At 61.6% G+C, this 25,019-nt stretch overlaps 3 protein-coding genes across 3 annotated transcripts; all 3 read right to left on the bottom strand.

Annotated features, from left to right (window-relative positions):
• Nucleotides 1–555: 555 nt before the first annotated feature.
• Nucleotides 556–3,707, bottom strand: ECM1 (extracellular matrix protein 1). The gene is given in 8 exon segments (XM_040088050.2): nt 556–729; nt 814–901; nt 1,118–1,338; nt 1,782–2,147; nt 2,408–2,551; nt 2,553–2,707; nt 3,046–3,117; nt 3,635–3,707. Coding segments are annotated over 8 exon segments (1,260 nt in total). The 5' UTR covers nt 3,675–3,707.
• Nucleotides 3,708–4,565: 858 nt separating this feature from the next.
• On the bottom strand, nt 4,566–9,704 carry TARS2 (threonyl-tRNA synthetase 2, mitochondrial). Its single transcript, XM_040088042.2, has 18 exons — nt 9,648–9,704; nt 9,283–9,497; nt 8,916–9,039; nt 8,711–8,832; nt 8,511–8,628; nt 8,210–8,271; nt 8,057–8,135; nt 7,661–7,804; nt 7,489–7,587; nt 6,951–7,117; nt 6,704–6,866; nt 6,484–6,621; nt 6,335–6,412; nt 6,138–6,238; nt 5,807–5,908; nt 5,455–5,527; nt 5,232–5,346; nt 4,566–4,761 (listed from the first exon to the last, which is right to left on the bottom strand). Exons 1-18 carry the CDS (start codon nt 9,702–9,704, stop codon nt 4,613–4,615), a joined length of 2,106 nt encoding a protein of 701 aa, XP_039943976.1. The 3' UTR covers nt 4,566–4,612.
• Nucleotides 9,705–10,113: 409 nt separating this feature from the next.
• RPRD2 (regulation of nuclear pre-mRNA domain containing 2) lies at nt 10,114–24,436 on the bottom strand. Its single transcript, XM_040088026.2, is given in 12 exon segments — nt 10,114–10,979; nt 10,982–13,540; nt 14,163–14,366; nt 14,613–14,882; nt 15,145–15,430; nt 16,041–16,216; nt 16,595–16,721; nt 17,211–17,263; nt 18,504–18,578; nt 19,641–19,741; nt 20,009–20,138; nt 24,214–24,436. Coding segments are annotated over 12 exon segments (4,266 nt in total). The 3' UTR covers nt 10,114–10,917.
• Nucleotides 24,437–25,019: the final 583 nt, after the last annotated feature.

The raw sequence follows: 25,019 nt of genomic DNA, 5'->3' as shown, positions 1-25,019 counted from the left end.
GGCCACAGGGATGGGAAAATTTTCTTCCTTTTCCCAAAGGGGCGAGGAGCCCCATTGTGAGGCAGAAGAGGGAGAGAAGAAGCTGGTGGGGAATTTTGGGACAGATGGATCCCTGGGACGCCCCCAGCCCCATCAGAGTCCCCCAGGGACTTGTCAACCATGGCTGGGGGGCACCATGGGGGATACAGAGATTTGGGGACCTCCTGTGACCGTGGCCATGGTGGGGGACACAAGAATTCGGGGACGAGATGCACAAGAGACCCCTGGGGAGGGCACGAGTCCTGCGTGCCCCGTGTGGGTGACCGTGGTGACCACAGCACACCCCAAAACCAAACACGGGTATCACAGCGGGCCTGACACACCCCACCAGTGCAAACACCCCAACACCCACCCACACCCCGCCACGCCCCGGAACGGGCGGCCCCCAGGAACAACAGAGATGCCGAGGAATAAGGAAATCCCCCCCCAAACCAAAAAAAAAAACCCAAACACGGGGAGGGCTCAGAGGTGACACCGCAGCATCTTTATTGTTCCCTCGTGCTGTTTTGGGGGGGTTCACTCCTCGTGGCCGAGGGGCGGGGGGGCCAGGGCGGCCCCCAGGGTCACCTGGCTCAGGTAGGTGTTGTCGAAGCAGCGGCGCCTCTCGGGCTCCTCCCAGGAGCAGCAGCCCTGGGGGTCCCGCCAGGCGTCCCGGGGGGTGGCACAGAGCGTGGCGATGCCCTGGGACAGCTGCGGGCGATGGGGACACGGGGCTCAGGGCGGCTGTGGGGGGTTCCCCCCCAACGCCCCCTGAACCCCCTCGATGGCTCTCACCTGTTCCTGGGCGCAGGTGCCACGTTCCTGAGGGGGCAGAGGGCAGCAGGCAGCGGTCATGGCCCCCAGCAGCTCCGGCACCGGCCGCCTGCGGACACGGACACGGGCACGGGGGTGAACCCGGAGTCACCTCCAAGGGGGTTTAAAGTGGGGGGAGAGGACAGCTGTGTCCCCTCCCTGAAAGGGGTTCTGGGCAATGGGGAGTCCCAGGTGCCTGGGATGGGGATGAAGATGAGGATGAGGAGTGCTGCAAAGCTGAGTGCCTCCAGCAGGAGGTCCCGGGGGTGTTCTGGGGCTCACCCACCTCTGCGTGAAGAGCCGTGTGGGGCCGCAGAGGGAGCGCAGCAGGGCGGGCCCGGGCCGGGCCAGGCTCACGTTGTGCAGCTCCCGGTCGTATTCGGGGTGGGGGGCGGCGGCGGCGAAGCAGCGGCCCCGGGCCTGGGGACCCCCGCGCTGGCAGCACCGGTGCTGCCCCGTCTTCACCGCTGACTCCTCCCGGCAGAACCGATTCAGCCCCTTCAGCCACTGCCGAGGAGAAATTGGGGTTGGGGACGCGCGGACACCCGGGGCACCCCAACCCCCGAACACCTGGGTCACACCTGGGACATTTCCGTCCCCACCCCGGATGCCGGGGTCCCTCCCTGACACCTTTGTCACCTTCCCGGAAACCTGAGAACCTTCCCGGCCTCTGAGTGTCTGGGTCACGCTCCGGGCACATGGGGTCATGCCGGGGACACCTGGGGCCCCTCCCCGGATGCTCGGGGAGCTCCCAAACACGTGGATGCCCTCCCCGGGTACCGGAGTGCCAGCCCAAACACCTCGGTCCCTTTCCCAAAACACCTGGCTGCTTTTCCCGGGCACACGAGCCCTCCCAGTCCTTCCACACCTGCGCCCCTCCCAAACTCCTGGGCTCCCCCGAGTCCTCCCTCCCTCCCAGCCGCGTCCCCTCGCCCCGTGTCCCCACTCACGGCGCTGTGGGCGCAGCTCAGGCTCTCGTTGCGGCAGCAGCGGCCGTAGTCTCTCTCCAGCCGGACTCGCAGCCGCACTCGGGGCCCGGAGCGGGCACCGGGACCGGGAGCCCCGGGGCGCAGCGCCCGCAGCCCGCAGATGTTGCCCAGGTTGGAGGCCGTGGGCTCTCCGGGGGGAAAGGGCGGCTCGGTCACCAGATCCCAGGCGACGCTGGGGTCCCAGGTGGGGACGGGGTCCCAGGTGGGGGCCGGGGTCTCCTGGGCGAAGCAGCGGCGCCGGGCGGGCCCGCGGCGGTGGCAGCAGTGGAACTGCCGCGTCTTCACCCCGAACTCATCCGTGCAGAACCCGTCCAGCACGTCCGTCCACTGCGGGGCGACGGGGACAGAACACCCCGGGTGTCACCCCGTGTCCTGCCCTCCGCAGCGTCCCCCCGCAGCCCGAGCTGTCCCCACGCCCCCGGTGTTTCCTCTGCCCCGCCGTGTCCCTCACAGCGTCCCCCTGCCCCGCCGTGTCCCCCCACGCCCCTCCCCGGGATGTCCCCGAGGTGTCCCCGCGATGTCCCCGCGGTGTCCCCGCCGTGCCCCCGCCGTGTCCCCGCCGTGTCCCCGCCGTGTCCCCTGCTCACGGCTCTGCGGGCGCAGGGCAGCGGGGTGTGGTGCCGGCAGCAGGCGTTCAGCCGGGGCCGCAGCGCTGCCAGCGCGGCCGCCTGACGGCGCAGGTGGGCGAAGGCGGTCGGGGGGAGCAGCAGCGGCGGAGGCAGCGTGGGGGGGGTCGCGGCAGTGCCGGGTGACGGCGGCGGCCACGGGCCAGGCCGGGGGGAAACCGTCCAGGGCGCTGCCCCAGAGCGGGGGGCTGCGCGGGGGGGCGATGGCTCCCCCCATCAGGATGTCGGGGGGCACCTCCAGGTCCTGCTCCTGCTGCAGCACTGGAAAAGGGAGAGCGGTGGGAGCGCGGTTGGGGGGGGGGGATGTCCTGCCCGCACTTGTGCCCCCCTCTCCCTGCGTCCTCGCCGTGTCCCACTCGCGTGCCCAACCCTCAGTGTCCCCATGTCACTCCCACCCCGTGTCCCCCCCCCTTCTCCTGCATCACCAGGTCCCCGTGTCCCTCCATCCCCAAACCTGAGCCCCTGTGTCCCCTCCATCCGCACCCCCACCCCCTGAGCATCCCCCTGTCCCCAGTCCTGGGTGTCCCCCTTTGTCCCCCCACCTCTGGGTGTCCCCCTTTGTCCCGCCACCCCTGGGTGTCCCCCTTTGTCCCCCTCACCTTGTCTGATGTTGGGGGGCTGCAGGTCCAGGCTCTCCTGTACCACCTGCTGCAGCTGCCCCGAGGCCACCGCTGTCACCGAGGGGGGGACACAGGGGGTCAGCAGCGTCACCCCACCCATGGAACAGCAAGCGGGGACCCCCCCAGACTGGAGCCCCAAGACGGGGAGGGGGCTCAGACATTCAGGAGGGGCCCCAGGTGAATGTGAAGGGGACCCAGGCACCCCCGAGGGGGTGCAGGTGTTTGGGACAGAGACCTCCAGGCATTTGGGAAGGATCCAGGTGTGTGGGCAGCAGCCCCGACATCCGGGGTGGGGAGCCCTGACACCAGGGTGGGGAGCCAGGTGTCCGTGGAAGTGTCCCAAACACCTGGGCAGGAACTCAGGTGGGACCCGGCAGTTCGGGAAGCGGATCCAGGTGTCGGGGAAGGGAGCCGGGAGTTGGGGAAGGGACCCCAAATCTCTGTGAGGGATCTCAGGTGTTTAGGACGGGGATCCAGGTGTCCGGGGAAGGGAGCCAGGAGATGGGGAAGGTGTTCGGGGGGGTCTCAGCCGTGCAGGGGGCCCTGGATGGGGGCCGCGGGGACTCACCGGCGGCGCTGAGGAGGAGGAAGAGGCCGAAGGCCGCCATGGCGTCGGGAGCTGTAGGGTCACGGCCGGCTCCGCCGCCTTATGAAGGGCCGGGTCGGGCGTGGGGCCACATCCCGCGGGGCTGAGTCACGGCCCTGACGTCGTGGCGGAGCCGGGAGGGGATCCCGGGGGCGCCGGGGGGCTGCGCTGGATCCTGCACCCCCAAACAGGACCAGGCTGGTGACCCCGACCCCAGCCGGGCTGGGGGCACTGTCCCCACCCCGGTGGTCCTGTCCCCACCCTGGTGGCCCCAGATCCCCCTCTGGTGGCCCCAGCGCCCCCCCCCCCCCCTTCCCCGACCCCTACGTCACAGCAGGGGGAAGCGGTCAGGCCACATTTTTGTGGGATTTGCCCCGTTTTGGGGCCCCCGCCCACTGAGTCACCCCCGGCTCTGGGGTGGGGGGGCTCCAGGGCCACCCACAGAGGGACCCCCGGAAAAGGGGGGGATCACTCAGCTCGGGTCCCCAAGGGTCACGGCTTTGATCAGGGGGGGATCCCGGGGCAGGGCAGGGTTAGGGGGGGGTCCTGTCCTATCCCGGGATAATCGAATCCTGCCCGGGCAGGTGTTGGAGAGGGGGGGGAACAACCCCGTGTCCCCCCCCCCGCCTCACCCCCGATTGCCCAACGCCGTCTGTGGCTCCGTGACTCGGTGTTTGCGCAACCCCCCCACTTTCCCCCACGCGTGGGTGGGGGGAAATCCCGGCGGGAAGGACCCAGAAGTGCCGGAGGGAATTCGCGGATGGGAATGAGAGCCCGGGAATGGGACTCCGAGCCCTGCGGCGCGCGTTTCCAGGTATTCGGGGTGGGTCCCCAAGGTGCTGTCCCCCCGCTCCGCCTTCCCCAGATGCCCCCGAGCAGCTCCCACGACATCCAGCACAGTTTCCCAGCAGTTTATTGAGTCGGGGGGCTCCGAGGCCCCCCCAGGGGAGGGGTGGGTGGTCAGAAGCGCTGCTCGGCGTCGGGGACGCGGCCGTCCCTCAGCTCCCGCAGCCGCTGCAGCACCCGGGGCAGCTCCAGCTCGCCCAGCTGCCGGTTCTCCCGCGTCCGGACGCTGACGGTGCCGTGCTCCCGCTCCCTGCGCCCCACCACTGCGGGGACACGGCTGTCGGGGGGGGTCCCGGCGCCCCCCGAGCTGCACAGGCACCCCTCAACCACAGCACCCCCCAGCCCTGGGCGGGGTCCAGAGGGGGTCCCAGGACTCGGGAGTGGCCCCAGAACATTCCCCGGGGGGGTTCAAAGGAGGTCCCAGAGGGGGTGGGGGTCTCAGAGGGGGTCCCTAAAAGGCTCCTGGGGGGTTCCTGAGTGGATCTCAGGGGAGTCCCAAGGGGAGGCTGAGGTCCTGGAATCCAGGGGGGGGGGTCTCAGAAAGGGCTGCAGCAGATTCCTGGAATCCCAGGGGGGTCTCTGAGGGGTGTTGGGGGGACTCCCAGGGGGTGCTCTCCGTTTTCCTCCCCAGCAGCACCCAGGATGGGGATGGGGGTGTCCATCCAGCCCCGGGGGGCTCCAGGGGGGTCCTGGAGGGGGTCCTGGTGGTCTGTGGGTCACGCCCCAGCCTTACCCAGCTGGAAGTTGTAGTGGGCGAGTTGGGCCCGGCGGATCTTCCGTGCCAGGGTGGTCCCGGGGTCCCCGTCCAGGTCGGCCAGGAGACCCCCCCTCCTCAGCACTGCCTGCACCTGCACCCCCAGCGTCAGTACGGGGCGGGGGGGACGTGCAGGGCTGGTGTGGGGGCTTTGGGGGGGGTCACAGGGGGTGGGAGTACATGATGGGGGTCACACACTCACCTCCCGGGCGTAGGCTTCGACCTCAGGGGTCTGTGGGATGACCATGGCCTGCAGTGGGGACAGCCAGAACGGCCTGGGGGGGCCCCAGGGGTCACTGGGGGACACTGGGGAGCACAGGGGGGAACACACAAAGAGGGGGTGCCCCCGGGAGGGAGGCATCTCAGGTGTCCTGGGGACAGAGTGTCCCCAAAACTGGGGAGTGTCTGTCCCAAGATGGGGTCACACAGGGAGGAGGAGGAGGCCCAGAGAACTGGGGGAGTTTTTAGGAATTTGGGGCGTCCCTGAGGATCGTGTCCCAGGGACTGGGGCTTTTCTGAAGGACTGGGGTGATTTTGGGGACCCCCCCCCTCACCATCGCCCGCCGCAGCTCTCGGCCAGCACGGCCACCATGCGCTCCACGGAGCCCAGCACGGCGCGATGGATCAGCACCGGCCGCGCCGGGCCCCCGCTCGGGCTGCGGGGAAAAACGGGGGTCAGGGGGAGCCCTTGCCCCAATCCTGACCCTCCCCAAATCCCCGATTCTGCCTTCCCCATCCCAATCCTGACGCTCCTCAGCCCCATGTCTGCCCCCCCCTCCCAGTTCCGCCCTCCCAATCCCGACGTTCCTCAATCCCAACCCTGATCCCCCCACGACAACCCTGAACTCCGGCCCCAAACCCCCAATCCCGCCCCTCTCCCAACACCTGGCGTATTCCAGCTCGAATCTCTCGGGCATCTGGAAATCCAGCTGGATGGTGCCGCACTGGTGGTGCCGCCCCAGAGCATCCCGGATCCGGATATCAATCTGTTGGGAATAAAGGGGAAGGGAAGGTTCCAGAAGGGTCCTTTGGTTTGCCCCCTTCAGGGATCATCCCCCCCCCAACTCCCCAAAATTCCTCACCTTGGGCCCATAAAAGGCGCCGTCCCCCGGGCTCAGCTCCCAGGGCTGCCCAAAATTCCGCAGGCTCCGCTCCAGCTGCTGCAGGGGCAGGTTGGGAGGGTCAGGGGGGCACGGTCAGGTGGCACACGACACAGGGGGCATCGTCCCACCTGCTCAGCGCGGTCCCACGTTTCGGGGTCCCCCAGGAATCCATCGGGACGGGTGGCCAGGGCCAGGCGGAAGGAGAAGCCCAGGACGGCGTAAACGGTGCGGATGAAATCCAGGGAGGAATCAATCTCACTCTCCAGCTGGGAAAGAGGCGTCAGGGGTGTCAGGGGTGCAGGTGACACGTTCTTAGAGGGGACAGGGAGGGCTCGGGGGGACAGACACCTGCTCCAGCGTGCAGAAAATGTGGGCATCATCCTGCTGGAAGCGCCGGACCCGCGTCAGCCCCGTCAGGGTCCCGGGGGGCTCGTTGCGGTGCAGGACCCCAAAATCCGCCAGGCGCAGGGGCAGCTCCCGCCAGGAGCGCGGCCGGTGGGCGAACATCAGGCTGGGGACGGACAGACAGACAGACAGACAGGCAGGCAGTGCCCCCAGGAGGTCCCCCCAGGCGCCCCAAGGCCTCCTGACTCACCAGTGGGCCGGGCAGTTCATGGGTTTGAGGGAGAGGGTCTCAGGGGCGGCAGGGACAGAGAAGATGTGGGGGCTGTAGTGCTGCCAGTGCCCCGAGAGCTCCCAGAGCTGGGGGCTGAACAGGTTGGGGGTCACCACCTCGCTGAAGCCCCTCGCCCGGTACTCGCTCTGCAGGGACAGGGACAGGGACAGGGACAGGGACATCAGCTCAGCCCCACAGCACCGGCTATGGGGGGCTGCAGGGATTGGATGTGGCTGTCAGGAACTGGGGGGGCAACTGCGTGCGAGGGATGGGGAGAGGGCCCTGGGTGTGAGGGGATGGGGTGCAGTGGGGTCCAGGTGTGAGGGGATGGGGTGCAGCGGGGTCCAGGTGTGAGGGGATGGGGTGCAGCAGGGTCTGGGTGTGAGGGGATGGGGTGCAGCGGGGTCCGGGTGTGAGGGGATGGGGTGCAGCGGGGTCCAGGTGTGAGGGGATGGGGTGCAGCAGGGTCTGGGTGACTCGGGGACAGGGAGGTGATGGGGGTCAGGGGACGCCGCACCCGGATAAACTCCACGAGGGTGTTGTAGACGTGGGCGCCACGGGGCAGGAAGAAGCAGCTGCCGGGGCTGAACTTGTGGAAGAAGAAGAGCTCCTGATCCTGCAGCAGGGAGGGCGTTACCGGGGGGATCCCCCTGGCTCTGAGGGACCCCCCAGGCCCTGGCAGGGCTCACCTTCCCGATCCGGCGGTGGTCCCGCTGAGCCGCCTCCTCCTGCGCCCGCTCCCACTGCTCCAGCTCCCGGGCGCTGGGGAAGGCCACGGCGGCCACACGCTGCAGGGACTGACCCCCGGTGCCCCCCCAGAGAGCGGCCGAGCTCTGCGGGCACAGGGGGACGTCAGCGGGGCCGGGAACCGGGGACCCCACCTGGCACCGGGGACCCCACAGGACACCAGGGACCCCACAGGACACCCGCTCTACTGGGGGATGTCAGCAGGGCCGGGCACCAGGGACCCTGACCCAGCACCAGGGACCCCCACCCGGCACCAGGGACCCCGACCCAGCACCAGGGACCCCCACCCGGCACCAGGGACCCCCACCCGGCACCAGGGACCCCCACCCGGCACCCACCGTGAGCACCCGCAGGGCTCCGATCAGCCCCGTGTGCCGGAGCAGGGGCCCGCGGCAGAGCTGGAGCAGGGGGCCGCACCTGAGGGATGAACGGAGGGACGTGGGGACAGCTCTGGTGACCCAGGGCCCCCTCCCCACGCCCCCCGCGCTCACCTATAGACCGTGGCCATAGGGGACGTCACCTCCTCGAGCTGCTGCAGCTGGAAGGCGTTGTGCTGAGGAGGGACAACGGGGAGGTGGGTGACGGTGGCCTCGGTGACATTAGAGGGGTGACACCGAGGGGGAAATGATGCTGTGCTGGGGCGAGGGACCGGGGCGGTGACAGTGGCACAGGTAACACCAAGGGAGGGTGACGCCGGTCCCGATGAGCATCACCCTGGTGGATGATCCCAACCAGGAGGGGCCCAACGTCCCCAATCCTGGGATGGGGACACTGCGGGCGGGGGGCTCGCACCTGGAGCAGCTCAGCCAGCTGCTGGCGGGTGGCCTCGAGGCGCTCGAAGCGGTGCCGGGCACGGGTGAACGTGGCACAAGCCTCCTCCAGCGCCGGCAGCTCCGCGCTCTGCACCGTCCTGGGGGCGCGGGGACACGCTGGGGACACGCCGGGGACATCCCGGGGACCCCGAGGCACCGCGCGTGCCCCCCAGCCCCTACCTGGTGCCCATGTGCACGTCGCAGAAGAAGCCGTCCTCGGTGGCCTGGCTGCTGCAAAGCGTCGCCCCGAAAAACTGCTCTGCCACCGCCCCCAAAACGCAGGCGCTGGAGTGCCAGAAAGCCTGGGGGGACACGGGGGACGCGGGGGACACGGGCTGTGAGGGGAGCGGGGAGCGGGTCCGGCACCCCCAGAGCCCGGGCTCACCTCCCGCCCCTCGGGTGTGGAGAAATCGAGCAGCTCCAAGTCGGTGTCACGCTCCAGGGGCCGGTCCAGGTCCTGCAGGGTCCCGTTCACCCGGGCCACCAGCGCCGCCTCCGCCAGGCCAGCCCTGCAGAGACCCGCGGAGATACCGTGGGGACCCCACGAACCCTGTGGGAACCTTCTGGGGACCACGGGGACACGGCAGGAACCTCGTGGGGATCACAGGGACATTGTGGAGACGCCCTAAGAAACCTCGTGGGGACTCTGCGGGGATCATGCGGGCACCACTGCGGACCTTGCAGACCTTGGGGGGCCCCGGAACCTTGAGGGGACACTTCGGGGACCTCCCTGGGAAGTCCCTGGGCCGTACCCGAGCTCCGTGGCCACCTGGAACGGGGTGGTTTGCAGGGCCCGGCCGGGCAGGCGGCGCCCGCCGGGCAGCGCGATGCGGATCGGGGTCCCCGGTGGGAGGCGGCCGCTCCCGGTCCCACCGCCGGCTCCATCCCCGGACCCGTCCCACCGCTCCGCCGCCGCCGCCCGCAGCCGCTGGAAGAGCCGGAGGCGCTCGGGGTCCGGCCCGGACACCTGAGGGACGGGGATCACCGGGGGGGGGTCACCGGGTGACCCTCGGTGCCACGGGGCCAGCGGGGTTTAGGGACCGGGGGGGACGGGGCAGGCGTGGTGCGGGGGTCCCCCAGCGGAGGCGGATGGGGGTCCCGGGGGTCCCGAGCGCACCCGGTGTCGCCGCGGGGCTCCCGCCAGCAGCAGCCGCGAACCGCAGCGTGCGGACATGGCCGAAGCTCCGCCCCTTCCGCCGCCGCCGCCGGAACCGGGGACAAGCGCGGGGCGGGCGCTCCTCAACCCCGTCTTTACCCCCCCCGCGGAAGCCGAGTTGGATTCGCCCGCCCGGGGAAGGGGGGGGGAAGCGCCGCGGGCAGGACTGAACCATGGAAGGGATGGGGGGGGGGAGGACTCGCAGGGAGCGCGGGCTCGGCCTGAGGGGTCCCCACAGACCGGGGGGTGTCCGGAGCGCACGAGAGAAAGAACGGAGCCGCCAACGGCTGGTTTGGTACTTTTTATGCAGATCCTGAAGCCCACACCGGTATCAAACAGGTACGATGGAGGCAACTAAAAACCAACCAACCAACCAAAAAAAAAAAAAAAAAAAAGAAATTAAAATAAATCAAGTAAAATCCCAACTTCATATAAAAGCCGCGGGGGCGGCCCTGGCTGTGGCGGGGTGGGGTGGGGGGATCCCGCCGGGCTCCGGCTGCGTGTGGTGAACGATCCCAGAGGGAATTAAAAAGTGATTGCTATATACACACACGTAGAAAGTCAACAGTGATCCCGGGGGAAAACAAAAACAAAACAAAACAAAACAAAAAAAAAAAAATCAAAAGATCCCCAAATTAACCCAAACCCAACCAACAGTCTTCTCAAGCAGGGGGGACAGGCTTGGGCCTTCTCACTGCCGGAGTCCCACGGAGCTCCAAGGTGGGTTTGCTTGGGTTCCTCGACCCCTTTTTTTTTTTTTTTGCCTTGTTTTGGTGCTTTTGGCAGACAGGAGGGACAGGGAGGGGTCTCCCCTCCCTGCAGCAGCAATTTGGGGATCGGCTGGAAACCAACACCCCAACACCACGCAGCGCTCCTCTCGAAGCTTTCAGAGTTTTTTTTTCCTTTTTTTTTTTTTAATTGTTTTAACTTTTTTTCAACTACTACTGAAGGTTTTATTTAACAGCAACGTGGCTTCTTCTCGTTAAAACATCGGTTTGTGTCTGTTTTCTCATCTCACCCAATGCTGGGGGGGGTGGGGGGGTAGAACCAACCAAAAAGTACAGAACATTTAATTTAGGAGAAGGTTACAGGGGCCTCTCGAAGGGAAGAAAAAAAAAAAAAAATTAAAAAGAAAAAAAAAGAAATAAGGGTGGGGGAAAAAAAAAAAATAGAAAGGGCAGCCCCGGGAGCTCGGCAACTGCTTCAGTACCGGGGAGGAAAGAAGGGGCGCTTAGGGGTGAAGAAAGGGGCTCCCCCTCTTCCGAAGGGTGGCCGCGGTCGCTTCAGGCTCTGGAAGGGGTCTCTGCCGCCGAAGGGCTCCCGCGGGCGGAACTCGGCGCGGGGCGTGCGGAGCAGGACGGAGCCGCGGCCCCCGGGCTCCCGGTGTGCCGGGGGTCCCAGCCCGCGCGCGGCCCCCAGCTGCTCCCGGGGCAGGGGCCCGGGCCCCGCGGGGTCTCGGGAGCGGGGCAGGGGGTCCCGCGGCTGCGCCCCTCCGAAGTGCTCCTTCAGCGTCCCTTGCATCGTACCGTGCTCCTTGGGGAAGGCGCCGGCGCCGTGCTCCAGGGGGGGAGGCGCGGGGAAGGGGACCCCGCCGTGCTCCCCGGCCGGCGGCGGCTGTGCGGGGAAGGGGACGCCGGCGTGTTCCCCGGGCACCGGGGGCGGCGGGGGCGTGGGGAACGGGACCCCCGCGTGCTCCACCGAGGGGGGCGGGGGGACGCCGTGGGGCAGCGGCAGAGGCGCGGGCGTTTCCTTGGAGAAGGGGTTGGCGTGATCCACCGACGGCATGCGCGGAGGGACCGAGTGATCCCTTGGGAAGAGGCCGCCGTGGTCCTTGGTGGGAGCGGGCGGGGGCACGGCGGGCGGCCCCACCGGGTCCCTCGGGAAGGGGTTCCCGTGCTCCAGGGGAGGCGGCACGATGGGCGGCGGCGGCGGCAGGTGGTGCTCGAAGGCGGAGCTGAAGTTGTTCGTTCGGAAGTTGTTGACGCTCTCCGGGAAGGCTGGCACGTGCTCCTTGTAGGGCGCCGGGAAGCCGCCCATGCCCGGCAGCTCCGAGGAGCCCGAGGGCCCGTTGTCAAAGGCGCTCCCGCCGCTGCTCAGCTCGAACCAGCCCGCCCGGCTCCCCTCGCGCCCGTGGCCCCGGCTGCCCTTGCCCAGCACCCGGATGGACTCCACGGTCTGGATCGGCTCCCCCGACATGCCCCTGCTCGAGGCGTTGTGGTAGCCCAGCGTCTCGATGGGGGCCCCCTTCTCTTCGGTGCTGTCGGGCAGGTCCAGGCAGGAGGAGGAGACGCGGGTCTCGATGCGGTAGTGCTCCTCTGGCGGCTGCGGCTCGCCCTTCACAGCCCCGGACAAGCTCCCCACCTCAGCGGAGCTGCTTTTGGGAATCTGCCCAAAATGCTTCTCCTCGGAGGGCTTGCGGGAGGCGTTTTTGAGCATGTTCTTGAACTCGATGGTGGAGGTGGCGGAGATGGAGGAACCCATGGGTTTGTCCCCGCCCGCCGCGGGCGCTCGGCTGGCGGGGCTGGGGAGCGCGTTCTGGGGAGAGAAGAGCGAGCGGTGGGGAAGCGCGTGGGGCGAGTCCGAGTATTGCTTCTGCGGGAGGCCGGGTTTGGGCAGGGCGCTGTGGTTGGAGTCCGGCGTGAAGAACACGTCGTTCTTGCTGGGCGACGGGGACCCGTCCGAGGCCGAGTCCTTCCCCCTGCGGCCGTAGCTCCCAAACATCCCTGGGGACGAGGAGAGCGGGTCGCAGCTCTCGCTCTGATCCAGGATCGACCTCATGGCCGGGGGGAAGGATGGCTTCACGCCAAACTCCTGCGACCGCTGCCCGTAGCTGGACAGCACCGGCTGGTACTCGGCAGAATCTGGGACTTTACTCGATTTCAGGATAGATTTGACCGGCTTCTTCTCCAGGTTCAGCATGGCCGAGGGCGGCGGGCCGGAGTAGTCGAAGTCACGGTAATCCTCGTCTTCTTGGAAAGACGTGTCTGGGTAAAACTTCTCCTGGGAGGAGTCCATCAAGGAGGAGGGCATCTCCCTGCTGTCCGCAGGCGGCTTGTACAGGCCGGCCGGGGACTCTCTGCCAAGGCTGAAGGGCCGGTAGCCGTGCACGGAGCTGGGAAGTTCTTGGGAATATCCATCATCCCGGCCCTGCAGAGGCGACCTTGTACTGCTGGGAGTCGAAGAACCGGGGCTCATGATTTTCGACAGCAGGGAGATCGTGTCGACGTTGCTCGACGTTGGCTTGTCCATCATCTCGTCCTGGGTGGGCGTCCCGCTGCGCTCGTCGCGCACCGGTGTCCCGTCCACATTGTCCATGGAAGTGCTGGTGGGACCACGCTGGAAGTCAGAGGCGTGACTCTCTGTTGCCATGCTGGACCCCAAGCTGCTGAGGATGGGAATATTCAAGTTCAGGCCACTGAAGCCGGGATTCCCCTTCAGGAAATTGTGTATCTTCATCTCCAAGCTGGGAGAAGGGGGCTCCGATTCCAGCTTGGCTTTTGAAATTTCGGAGGATTGACCCAGTGAGGTTTCTGTTGGCAAAAGGGAGGAAGGACTGGTAGGGTGGGAACTGGAAAATCCCAGGGAATTAGTCGGTGGTTTAAAACCAGAGCTTGACAGTGCTGGGGTATGTCCAACGGGAGCCTTATTGACTGAAGTGGAGGAAACCTCTGCGGTGGTCGAGTTTGGAGAATAACCAAAACTTTTGGCTATGAAGGACTGCGGGTTGGAAGGAACGTTCCTCGCCTTCATGCACGGCACGGTCGTGTTGGCTGGCGACGCCGAAGTGCTCTGTGAGGCAGGTTCTCCTGACTGAACGGTGTTTCCAGCCACGCTCTGCAGCAAGGACGACAGCCCTGGAAAACACAACTGCTGCATCAGGCACTGAGGGCAGAGGGAAATCACCCCCAAGCCATGGGAAAAGCTCCTGTGTTTGCACTGAGTTCCTTTACACCCCCAATCTCTGTGCATGAAGAGGACTGGATTTTGCTGCACTGACACTGGCACCCAGTGAGGTGCAACCTTCCGCCAGAGGCTTGGATTGATCTACAAACACGAATTACACCATCGAGTCAGGTGGGTAAGAACTGGTCCTGGTCTGCAGCCAGGACTGGGAAATCCTGCCCTGCTGGCCAGGTGACCCTGACAAGGTGCCAGAGTGGGAGCAGAACCTCTGGGCAGCTTTCTGCACCAAGAAAACACAGAAACCTCTCAGTCTCCTGTCCTGTTCAGGGAACGTTCCAGATACGTGCGCTTTGGCCACGGCACAAACAGGAAGTACAGGGAAGTGACAGATCTCAGTGGTGCGTGACACCTGTGCTACCTGAGAAACACCATCCACACGTGCCAGAGACGTAAAACATTCCAGTGAAGCTTCTCTTCCTCTGTCCTTGCTTTAGGACGAGCAGAGCAGCACGTTTCAGCCCAGCCACTGCCCTCAGTCACCTGCCAGCCCTCCTCCAACACCCACCCCAGTACCTTGCAGCGCTGGCGCCGTCTGAGTCTGGGTTTTGGAGAGAGCCGACAAAATGCTTTCCGGAGTTATCTCAACTTTGGAGAGAATATTTGCTAACGGATTCGAAGGAGCAGAGGCAGTTCCCAGCACAGGAGTCTTCAGGCCACTGGTGAGAGCTGTGGGGCTGGTCGGGGTCCCTGGAGAAGGTCTCGAGGCGGGACTCACACCTGGGGCAGGAGCAGACACCACTCACCCGCGCTGCTCCGGCAACGCACGTGCTTTTGACCCAGGTTTCCCAAAAGGCACAAGGGAGCACGAGCAAGGAGAGGCTCGGAGAGTGACACCACATGCCAGAGACTGAGCCAGACCTCTGAGAGCAGTAACTCACTCAGTCGATTCTGAGACAATTAAAGCTTTAAATGATCACCCAGCTCCCTAAGCGCCGGTGCTCCACGGCCCGGCTCAGCACTCACCTGTGCTCTTCATCACCGATGTCAGACTGCTCAGGATGGAGCTGATCTTGGCCAGGTCCACGTTGGCCAGGTTGGGTAAGGCGAGTGTCGGTGCCAGGGGGATGGGAGCCGTGCTCACCACCTTCGGAGCCGGGGGGGTTGGAGGGGCCGGGGCCGGCGTGGCCACCGTCCCCGAGGCTGTGGCAGCCGCAGCAGCTGATGGCACCGCTTTGGGGACACTCTCTGTCTTGGCGGGGGCTGGAGCAGCCTGTTTGTCCTTCCTCTCCTCCACTGCAATGGAGACAGGGGAACAGGAGCAGAAAGGTCACTCAAAAGTCTCAGGGAACATCAGTTCTGATTCCCACAGATGTAAAAACACCTTGGATAAGTGTTTTGGGACATTATCACAGTGGGCCTGGGACTTCCCTGCCAGGAGATTCAAACCCAACAGCCCCATCCACAGCCCAGCACAAGGCTTTGTGCCTCCTCCACGTCCCAAACGAAGCTGGGAAAGACTGGTTCGTCCTATAATTCCCACAGGACAATCACATACCGATGATTTTCGACGTGTCGTCCTCCACATCGGAGAGCTCCATGTCCTCCACATCCCGATTATCCGTCGCAGGCTCTGGGGAAACCATCTTGCGGCCTCCAGCTGCTGGAGAGCGGCTGCTGTTCTCCTCCCCCATGCCCTGGAAAGGGGACTCGGAGCCCGTCGGAGATGGAGCGTCCATGCTGGGAGAGGGGACAGGAGACTCCTCGGGATCGGGAAGAGTTGCTTTCAGCTGGTCCAGCTTTTTCTTCAGATTGCTCACTCGGTTAGCAAATGTTTTATAGGCCTGAGGAAGGAAGGACACCGGACTTGGGGGATCTTTCACGCCTGAGTTGCTTCCTTAAGGAAGCAACACACAGTCTGAGAAAAATGATTCCAAATCCCTGGACCCTGCTGTGCTAAGAACTCGGCTCCTCCATGGGACTCACAGGGCAACAGCCAGAAGAAGTGGGGAGGATAAAACCTTTTTACACTGACTTAAAACGATTTTCATAACCCCTCCTGTATTTTAAGAAATGCGTTCTGCCCATTCTGGGGCTTTTGGTAGGATCTGGAGGGTGTTGGTTGTTTTTATTATACTTTATTACTGGTTTTTCTTTGCTCATCTTAGCTCTCACATAAATCCCAGGTTTCCAGAATTCAGGATTTGTCACACTAACTGTAATTTTGCCCTGTTTAAAAATCTAGATCAAACATTCCAGCAACACACACAAATCAAGCTTCCAGCTCCTGGATTTTGACCAAAGCCTCCATTTTGCTCTCTTTGGAAACCACCCTTACACCAATCCCACAAACTTTGATTTGGGAATAGAGAGATGAGGCGTTTTCCAGCCTCGAGGTGGAACCACAGGCAGATGCTGTTCCGCCTGTGGAGGATCCAGAAAAGGCACACTTACATTTGCCACCACCTTGACTTCTTTGTACTGTGCCTCGTAGAATATCCCAGCGTTCTCCAGCGCCTCGGTGAGCGAGGGGCCGTTCTTCACTTGCTTGTCCAAGCCATTGACAAATTCCTCCAGCTTTGAACTCGCTTCTTCAAACTCTTTGGAGAATTTCTTCCCTCCTGTTTTATCTGCAGAGAGGTGAACACCACGGAAATGAGCTGCCAATGCACCAAACCACAGAAGTGTGGCCTCAACAGCAGCACCCAGGATATTGGGACAGTGGAGCTGCAAACTCCCAGACAGCCCTGGTCATCCACTGGGATCTGGCAAGGAGCTGGCCTGGTTGCTAAAAGAGCGTTGGCTTTCAGACAGTCATTTGCTTGGTCTGAGCTCTGCACCCGAGAGTTTCCACAGAAATTCAAACTAACCATGATTTTTGGCTCCTGATAGCTGGTACTTAACCCCACTCTGAAATTCTGGCATTTCCCAGATACAAATTCTGGCATTTCCCACCTTGACAGAACTGAGGAGCTCCCACAACACCTTTGGTGCCCTCGGGGTTTTACCTTTCAAGCACTTGAGTGTCTCAGTGCTGCAGACGTCCACCCTCATAGTGGAAAGCTGCTTCTCCTTCAGCTCTATCTGATCTTCCGAGCGCTTGTACAACAGCAGCTCATCAATGAGGGACTGGGGCTGGAATAGAGCACACAGAAAAATCCTCCTTATCACGTTCCAGGGAAGAGATGTCCTGCCTCTTTCTCTGTTCCAGGCTGCTTACAAGCAAGAGCTGACCCAGGAATCACGTGGATCCCGGGATTTTTAATCCCAAATCTCACCATGAACAAACCTGTGCTCAGGTAGGAGCTGCAATTTCACAAATCTCCTGGTTAAGAGTAGGGACAGGTCTTTTTTTATTTACTCCCCATTTCACTCTACAGGTGCCTGTGCATTTCAGGAACACATCCCACTCTGTCAGGGGACTGAATTTACACCAATTTCTTGCCACCAACTCTTCAGCCACCCCAAACTCCTCCTCAAGAGGACGTCCTGAGCCTGCTCAGCCCCCACCCATGGGTGTCACAACCTCCACGTCACAGGTGGCTCTTGGGCCTGGGGTCACCCCACATGCAAACCCCCAAGGTGGGGGTCAGTGCCATGGGTCACTTCCACTCACAGACTTACTCGGAATTCGGCAACAATCTTGGACTTCAGAGCAGCTTTCGGGTTGGTGGAGGCTGTGGGGATAAAGGAAAATCGTGAAGAAATGAAGGAACCGCATCCTGATGGACAGTCAGTCACAAAAGGCAGCCGAATAAAAGATATTTTTAGATAACTTTATGTGTTACCCATCACATCCTCCCCTCCATGCACGTGTCCCTCAGCGCTCCGGGCTCCTGGCAGCTCACGGGGACACGGACACACACAGCTGGACTGGAACCGAGCTCAGCAAGTGACTCTGCTGCTTTTTAACACGCTCTGAACGTTTCCTGGGCACACCTTTTCCTCAGGAAGACAAGTCCCTGCAATGGTCGATCTAACAGCCTTATCCAAGGAGTCACAGCTCTCTAGGAGGAAGGGAATGTTATTCCCAAAGTGCCAGAGCTGGAGCTGACATGGAGCCCAGGTTTCCTGCGGGCAGGGTCTCCCCTGGGCACTTCCCTAGGTCTGACCATGCTCAGAGCCTTAACAACTGTCACACCTGGTTACAGGGTGGGGGCACGAGTCCTGCTGGCAAGAGACTGAATCCATCAGATTCTGGACAAAATAGGAGAAACAGGAAAGAAGAAATGAGCTGATGAGAAGCAAAGCACTAAACCCTCCATCCACGCTGGATACAGCCCAGTTCTGTCTGGGAAAGCAGCTTCTGGTAATAAACACTCCCCAACTCTTTTAACCTTCTGATGTCACCCTGTGCCACTCATACACCTGACGTCCCACATGTCACACATCACACCTGATGTCCCCACACGTCACACCTGACCTCTCACCACCTCTGTGGGAACCACTGAGGGTGTTGGTGCAAAATGAGATCATTAAGGTCACTCTGTTATCATAAATTCTCTCCTGCTGGTGTGGGTTCTGGACTGTTGGACTGTCACATTTCCTGTCCCTGAACCCCCAGCTCCAGGTTCCTCCTCCCAGCCCAGCCTGCTGGGGCAGGAGTGCTCCTGAGCACGAAGGGAATGTCCATCTCCTGCTTCTCTCTGTCTTCTCTCCATCTCTGACCAGTCTAAGAGCAGCTTCCAAGAGGTTCCACCAGCTCTTTCCTCTCCTGTCCACAACCTCTGCTCTCTTATCTTATTTTTGCCTCACTTCTGTTCTTTACAAAGTTGTTTTCTACCAGCATCTCCTTGGTGTGCACATCTTGGGGCCCTTCTGAGCCATCTGAGCTCAGCCCACGCTGGGGCTCAGCCTTTCTGCTGCTCGAGCAGACAATTTCTGCATTAGTGCACAGAGTTCACAGTGGTTCCTTACTTTGTGATTTCTTCCACGGCTTATTCGGTTTGTTCAGAGACTCTTTCAGCTGCTTCTGAGTTTTGAAAGTGGTACCTGGAAAACATTTCATTTTTGGCAGTCTGGCATTATGGGATTCCTGTCAAAATCTGGTTTTTGGTGCCGTACAGTTGCACGGTGAAAGAGTGAACAGAAATTTGTTTTAAAATACCTCGACCAACTTCCTTAGAGGAGGTGCTGGATGCCCAAGAGAACCTCAGTTTACTCAGGAATGCAGCAACCTGGGGGTGGTCTGCCATTTTTAAATCAAGTTTCTGTTTGCCCTTACACTAAGGCAGTTCAAAAATCACAGTTAAAAGGGAAAACACAAGGAATCTAAAAACAAAACTCTTTAGGGAGGCTGTAACGGAATCAGCATGGAACAGACAAGTGCTGCCCCCATTGGGAAAGCAGCCACAATACCTGATTTACCTGAAACCTCACAGACCTGTTTTCAAGGTGTACAGAAATGAGGGATTTCAGAGCAAAAGCACAAACGTCACTTCTCAGCATGCAACACCCAGCTCGAGCCTGTCCTCGTGCCACAGCCCGACCCAAGACAACCACGTTCCTCCTGCCCTGATGGCCACCGACCCTCAGACCACACCTGAGGGCTTCCTGAGTACCTTCAGCTCTTCGTGATGTGAGAAAAGCAAAGCCTGGACTGATTTCCTTCAAGTACTGCACTGCTAACTCCTGGCTTTAACCGACTCCGTGTGTTTCTTCCGTAAGGACTTGAGGACTCTTCACCCTCCTGCTTTGCTTCTGCTTCTTCCTACCCCACAAATATCGTCAGTTAAACCAGCCTGTCACTGAGTTGGACTTGGAGGTAGAGCCAGAGCACCCTGGTCAGGACATTTAGCACAATTTCAGCCTCATGCTCTCAGCTGGAGCAGTTCCAGCTCACGTGAAAGAATTCACAGCTGCCTTGAGAAAGGTACAAAAGAGGTAAAGGAGGAGAATCCAGCGCTGCTCGCGTCCCACACCCGGCTACGTTACAGCCCGTGCCAGGTGCCAAATGCCCCTCATTCCCCTCGGTGACCCCAGACTATTTCTACAACTACAGCGGGCTCACGTGGCAGTTTGTAAGGTGAGAAATGCAAAGGGTAAGTAACTTACTCAGTGCTTCTTTCAGTGCCAAAATGGTTTCCTCAGGGTACACGTTTCTGTCCTCCCAAATTTTGAAGATTCTTTCAATGGATTTGGAAACGGATGGATCCCTGGAGGAGAAGAGTTGTTTACCCCATGACAGCAGGACACTGGTGCGAGGTTTCCCTCGCCCCACAGGATAATTTGACTCAAACCACCCCCCTGTGCAAATTAAAACCCAGCTCATGCCCGCCCTGGCCCACTCTGCAAAGACACGGCTGTTCCAACAGAATCCTCTCAGTTCTGCTGATGTTTCTAAAGAGTTTGAGACGTCAGAAGAAAAATTCCCCTTTTTTGAGACACTCAGCCTCCCGACAGCCCGTTAGTTCGTTACTCACTTCACTAACGAAGCAGCCTCAGGAAGCACCTCTGCAAAGGTGTCCCGAAAGACAATGGCATTTTTCCTCTTGCAGTTCTGTATGACATCGTTAGCCAAGTAAAAAAGGTTCAACCGATGAGGAAAAGCAGCTGAGGGCAAGAGAAAATTCAGAGTCAGCATCAGACCGAAGTACCACAACAGCCACACCTCGATCCCAATACTTCAGTGCTGCTTTGGGGAGAATTTCAAGAGTTTCCAAGGTCCAGCAGGCAAACCCTGGGGACTAGAGAGGACAGCTTCCATTTACAAATGATTTTCAGACTCCCCCAGCTGTGCTTGCTCCTCATGTTCAAAAGCTCCACACTGAGTTACTTCACCAAACCCCTTCCTCAGAGCTGGTAAAACGTGCTAATGATGGAAATGAGCTCCTTCACTTCACTAAAGGACATTCCCAAGGATTAAACTAGAGGAGCAGTGCCAAGAGATGGTGACACTTCACACGCCCGTGTGTTGTCACCTCTCACCTACCCGTGTCACCCCTGGCTGCAACCAGAACCAGGTTTTACCTACACATCCCTCCAGTCTCTACCCTGCTTCATTTTCCAGTTGTCCCTACATTGGTAGAGCCACTTCCACAGCGTGGCTGCACCTTGTAGCTCTCCTGGTCTCCAGGATTCGTCTCAGGAAGCTCAGCATCCTTCCTGGTCCAGAGCCCTGCGTGAGAGCTCACACCTCGCTCACAACCTGAGGCAGCTCCCAGGAGAAATACCCCACCCGTGCTGCCCTCCCGGCATCAGGGCGAGCTCACAAGTGAACACAAGTTCAAAAGGAAGATCCTGCACAGAGAGATCCCCCTCTGAGTGGAAGCACAGCTGAGGACACAAGAAAAGGCTCAGCTTGGATGGGTCCTCAAATCCCCATGGGTCGATGTCCTCAACCCTCCCTGAGCCCCTGCCAGCGGCACCGGTTCTGCTGGCACTTGAGCATCACTCCAGACTCGGGCAAGGAGGGGCACAGGGACAGAGCCCTCGGGATGACGAGCTTTTATCCCTGATCCTGTTCCTCTGGCCACTGCCACCTCTCACAGCCCCAACTCCCACATCCCAGGACGAGCTTTTATCCCTGATCCTGTTCCTCTGGCCACTGCCACCTCTCACAGCCCCAACTCCCACATCCCAGGACGAGCTTTTATCCCTGATCCTGCTCCTCTGGCCACTGCCACCTCTCACAGCCCCAGCTCCCACATCCCAGGACGAGCTTTTTTCCCTGATCCTGCTCCTCTGGCCATTGCCACCTCTTACAGCCCCAACTCCCACATCCCAGGACGAGCTTTTATCCCTGATCCTGTTCCTCTGGCCATTGCCACCTCTCACAGCCCCAGCTCCCACATCCCAGGACGAGCTTTTATCCCTGATCCTGCTCCTCTGGCCACTGCCACCTCTCACAGCCCCTGGCACCTCTCACAGCCCCAGCTCCCACATCCCAGGACGAGCTTTTCCAGCACAGACTCATCGAGCCAAGGACTTATGACCAGAACCTGTAGCTCACAAGCTGTGCCCTGAACATGCTGACAGGGCAGGCTGAGGTGGGTTTTCTGGAGCACAGAGTGCTCTGCTCTGCCCGGAGGGCTGGGAATTCAACTGGAGCGGGGCTGCACTCATCTGGTGTTCCAAAACAATCTGCAGCCAGCTTTCCCCAAAATGCCAGCCTCGATAATCTCTCAGATCATCATCCCATTGGAATGGAGCTTCTGTGATTTAGTTAAACCCAGCGCTCAAGTGCCAATTCTGCTGCTCGCCCGATGTTCCCTCCATCCCAGAGACGTTTCACCAGCAGAGAGCAACGATTCCAGATCTTAATAACGTAAAATAGATTTCAAAGAACTACAAAGCTTTGATTGAAACGATCCAGCATCTACGCAGCAGAAAGAAATCTGGAGCGGGGCTCCAGCCTGACGCTGAGGATACAGAGCAGCACTCGCCCAGAGCAAAGTTAGAGCCACAAGTTATAAACCAAGATACACCCACGCCACACAGGAGGGAAGATCCATGCTGGGTCCCTAGGAAGGCTATGATCCACAAAGAAAATCAAATTTCTCTGGGTCCAAGATACAACAGGTTGTATCCAATGGGTGAACAGCTCCTCTCAGCTTAAACCGCCGAGGAAATATGGACAAAGAGGAGACTGCAGAGCTGAGCCCACCCCAGCCCTGCCACCTGCTCCAAACCAGGCACAACGGCACCAACAAAAATGGCATTTCAGAGCCTACAGACGGGTCACGTTTAACTCACACTTAAACATTCAGACCAAACCCTCCTGCAGGGACGCTCGGATTCCCATCAGGAACTTCCCAAAGGTGAAGATACAGAAGAATGTCCTTGCAGGAACATTCCTGCTGGGAAGCTCTGGCTGTGACCAGCACGGCTTGGAAGCAGGAGGCCAAACCAACAGCAACATGTCAAATACCAGCACCCCTGTTTTTCCTGAAAGAAATTCGGGGCCCCAGGAGGTCCAACCCCACCACATTCCCCCTCACCAGGAGGGAAGAGCAGGTTTGATGTGTTTGTAGGAGCTTTGGAGTTAAACATTTAAACGCTCAGAAAGGAACCCAGAGCCACCTGCACTTGCTGTGGCACCACCACCAAGCTCCTCTGGCTGGGGCAGGGACTTCCCACAGCGTGAGAACTGTGAGGTCCTTGGGGCAGAGGATGAAATATACAATGAAGGGAAAAGCAGGGAAAAAAAAAACCCAATGGAAGCAGGGATAACCAAACAACCAGGGGTCAGGGCATGGCAGCTGTTGTCAGGGATTGGTTGGGTAGGACAAGATGGTTAAGGAGGGACCTGGATAAAAGGAGAGGTGTGGAGGTGAGATCCTCACAAGGGCTGTGAAGGGAAACCTTGGAAGAATCCCACAAAGTCCAACAAGAATTCCAGGCTGGTGCCAAGGGCTCAGGAGCCAACAGCCCAGCAGCAGACAGGAGCCGGGGCAGAGACAGGGCATCAAGGAGCTGCAGGTGGGAACAGTTCAATGGCTTTTGATGAGCTTGGGAAGGGGGAAGGAGTGATGGAAGAGCACTGAGGGCCTCGGGAAGAGCCAGGACAACTGTGAGAAGGCCACGTCCAGAGGAGCTGGCACACCCCAAGGAGAGATGGGCTGGGTTTTCTTCAGGGGGAATGCGCTTGGAGCAGAAGGGGAAGAGCCCCAAGGATGATGCCATGTGCCAAGGGAGGAGGATTTCCAGGAGAGGTGGCAGTGACAGCAAGGCAGAAGGACCCAGGGTACTTTCTCCAAGGCTCTCACCTTCCTCTCCTTAATTCCATGGAGTACAGACAAAACAGACCAAACTCTGAGGAAAGATCATCTTCTGCAGTAGTGCCTTGATAGAGAAACCCAACTCTCCCAAATTTTCCAAAAGGCTCAGCTCGCAACAGATCAACACTTTGGAGTGGGAATGTTATCTCCATGTTCCGACCAAGCAAAGCTTCCTTCAACTCCCACAAGAAGAGTCAAAACCTTCCCACGCCAGTGGAGATAACACCGCTCTGCTGAGCCTCCTGCCAACACCAACCTTCTCCCTCCAGGTCAGGGACACATCCTGATGGGCACTGCAAACCCCAGCGCTGGCACCCGGACTGTCTGTGCCCACCTCAGGCTGCTCCAGCCAGGAAGGGCACTGAAACAGACCCTGGTCCTTGAGCCCCTCCACAAAAGTGCTGCTTTAGGAGATCATGGATTCAGGAGGACAAAGGTGCCACCATCACTGAGGTGCAGGCAAGCATGCTGTGCTCCTCCAAGGATTACAAAGCGATGCACACGGGACAAGAGGGAACGTTTTCAAAATAAAAGGGACAGATTTAGATTAGGTGTCAGGGAGGGATTCTTCCCTGTGAAGGTGGTGAGGCTCTGGCACAGGTAGCCCAGAGAAACAGTGGCTGCCCTATCCCTGCAAGTGTCCAAGGCCAAGCTTGGAACAAACCTGGTCTAGTGGAAGCTGTCTCTGCCCATGGCAGAGAGTGCGACTGGATGGGCTTTAAAGTCCTTTGCAACCCAAGCCTTTCTACGAGGACGAACCAGACCCCGCGTCGCGGCCGCCCACACCGGCCGATCCCCGAGTGCCCGCTGCGGGCTCGCCCCCGATGGCGGGGCCGAACCCTCCGGCCCGGCCGCGCTCGCTGCGCCCCGTTCTGCCCCCGGCCGCCCACCCCCGGCCCCGCACTCACAGCGGCGCAGCCACTTCATCCAGTGGTACACGATGGTGCTGTGGTGCCGCTTGTTCTCCAGGCACCACGAGGAGAGGCCCTGGATCGACTCCATCGTGTTGGTCACCGCCTGCAGCTTCCTGTCGAGCGAGGCCTCCAGCGCGCCGGCCGCGGACGAGGCGGCGGCGGCCGAGGAAGAGGAGGACGAGGAGGCCCGGCCGCCGCCTCCGCCGCCCGCCGCCATCTTCCCGCGCTGCTCGCGGCCGGGCCGCGCGGGGGGCGGCGGGGCGGCGCCTCACGGGGGGCGGCGGGGCCCGGGGCGGCAGGCACGGCCCGGGGGATCGAGGGGGCCCGGGGGGCGCTTCGGGCGGTGCCAGAGGCGGCGGGAGGCGGTCCCCGCAGGGGAGAATCGCTCGGTGCGGGCGGTGCCAAAGGCGGTGCCGGCCCGGAGGGATCACGGGGAAGAAGCCCGGGTGCCGTCGGAGGCGGTGCCGGCCCGAGGCGGTGCCGGTACCGGAGGCGGTCACGGCCCGGCCCCCCCCGCGCGCGCCGCCCGCCCCCCCGCCGCCATTTTGTGACTCCCGCACACGGGCGGCAGGCGCACGCGCCCGCCCCGCCCCCGCCGCGCCTGCGCGCGCGCCCGCCCCGCCCGGCAAGATGGCGGCGGCCCCCCCTCAACCGCCTGCCCCCCCCCTCCCCCCTTCCCCGCCGTGAGGGGGGCGGAGAGCGCGGGCAGCGCGCGAGCGTGAAAACGGCGTTTGTGCCGTGAAGGCCGGAATCGCTGAGGTTGGAAAAGACTTCTGAGTGCAACCCGTGATTTGGTCACC

This window comes from Hirundo rustica, chromosome 29 (genome assembly GCF_015227805.2).
Source record: "Hirundo rustica isolate bHirRus1 chromosome 29, bHirRus1.pri.v3, whole genome shotgun sequence".
Classification (NCBI taxonomy): Eukaryota; Metazoa; Chordata; class Aves; order Passeriformes; family Hirundinidae; genus Hirundo; species Hirundo rustica.
The sequence above is the reverse complement of the archived record's forward strand: the minus strand, read 5'-3'. Positions and strand labels throughout refer to the sequence as shown.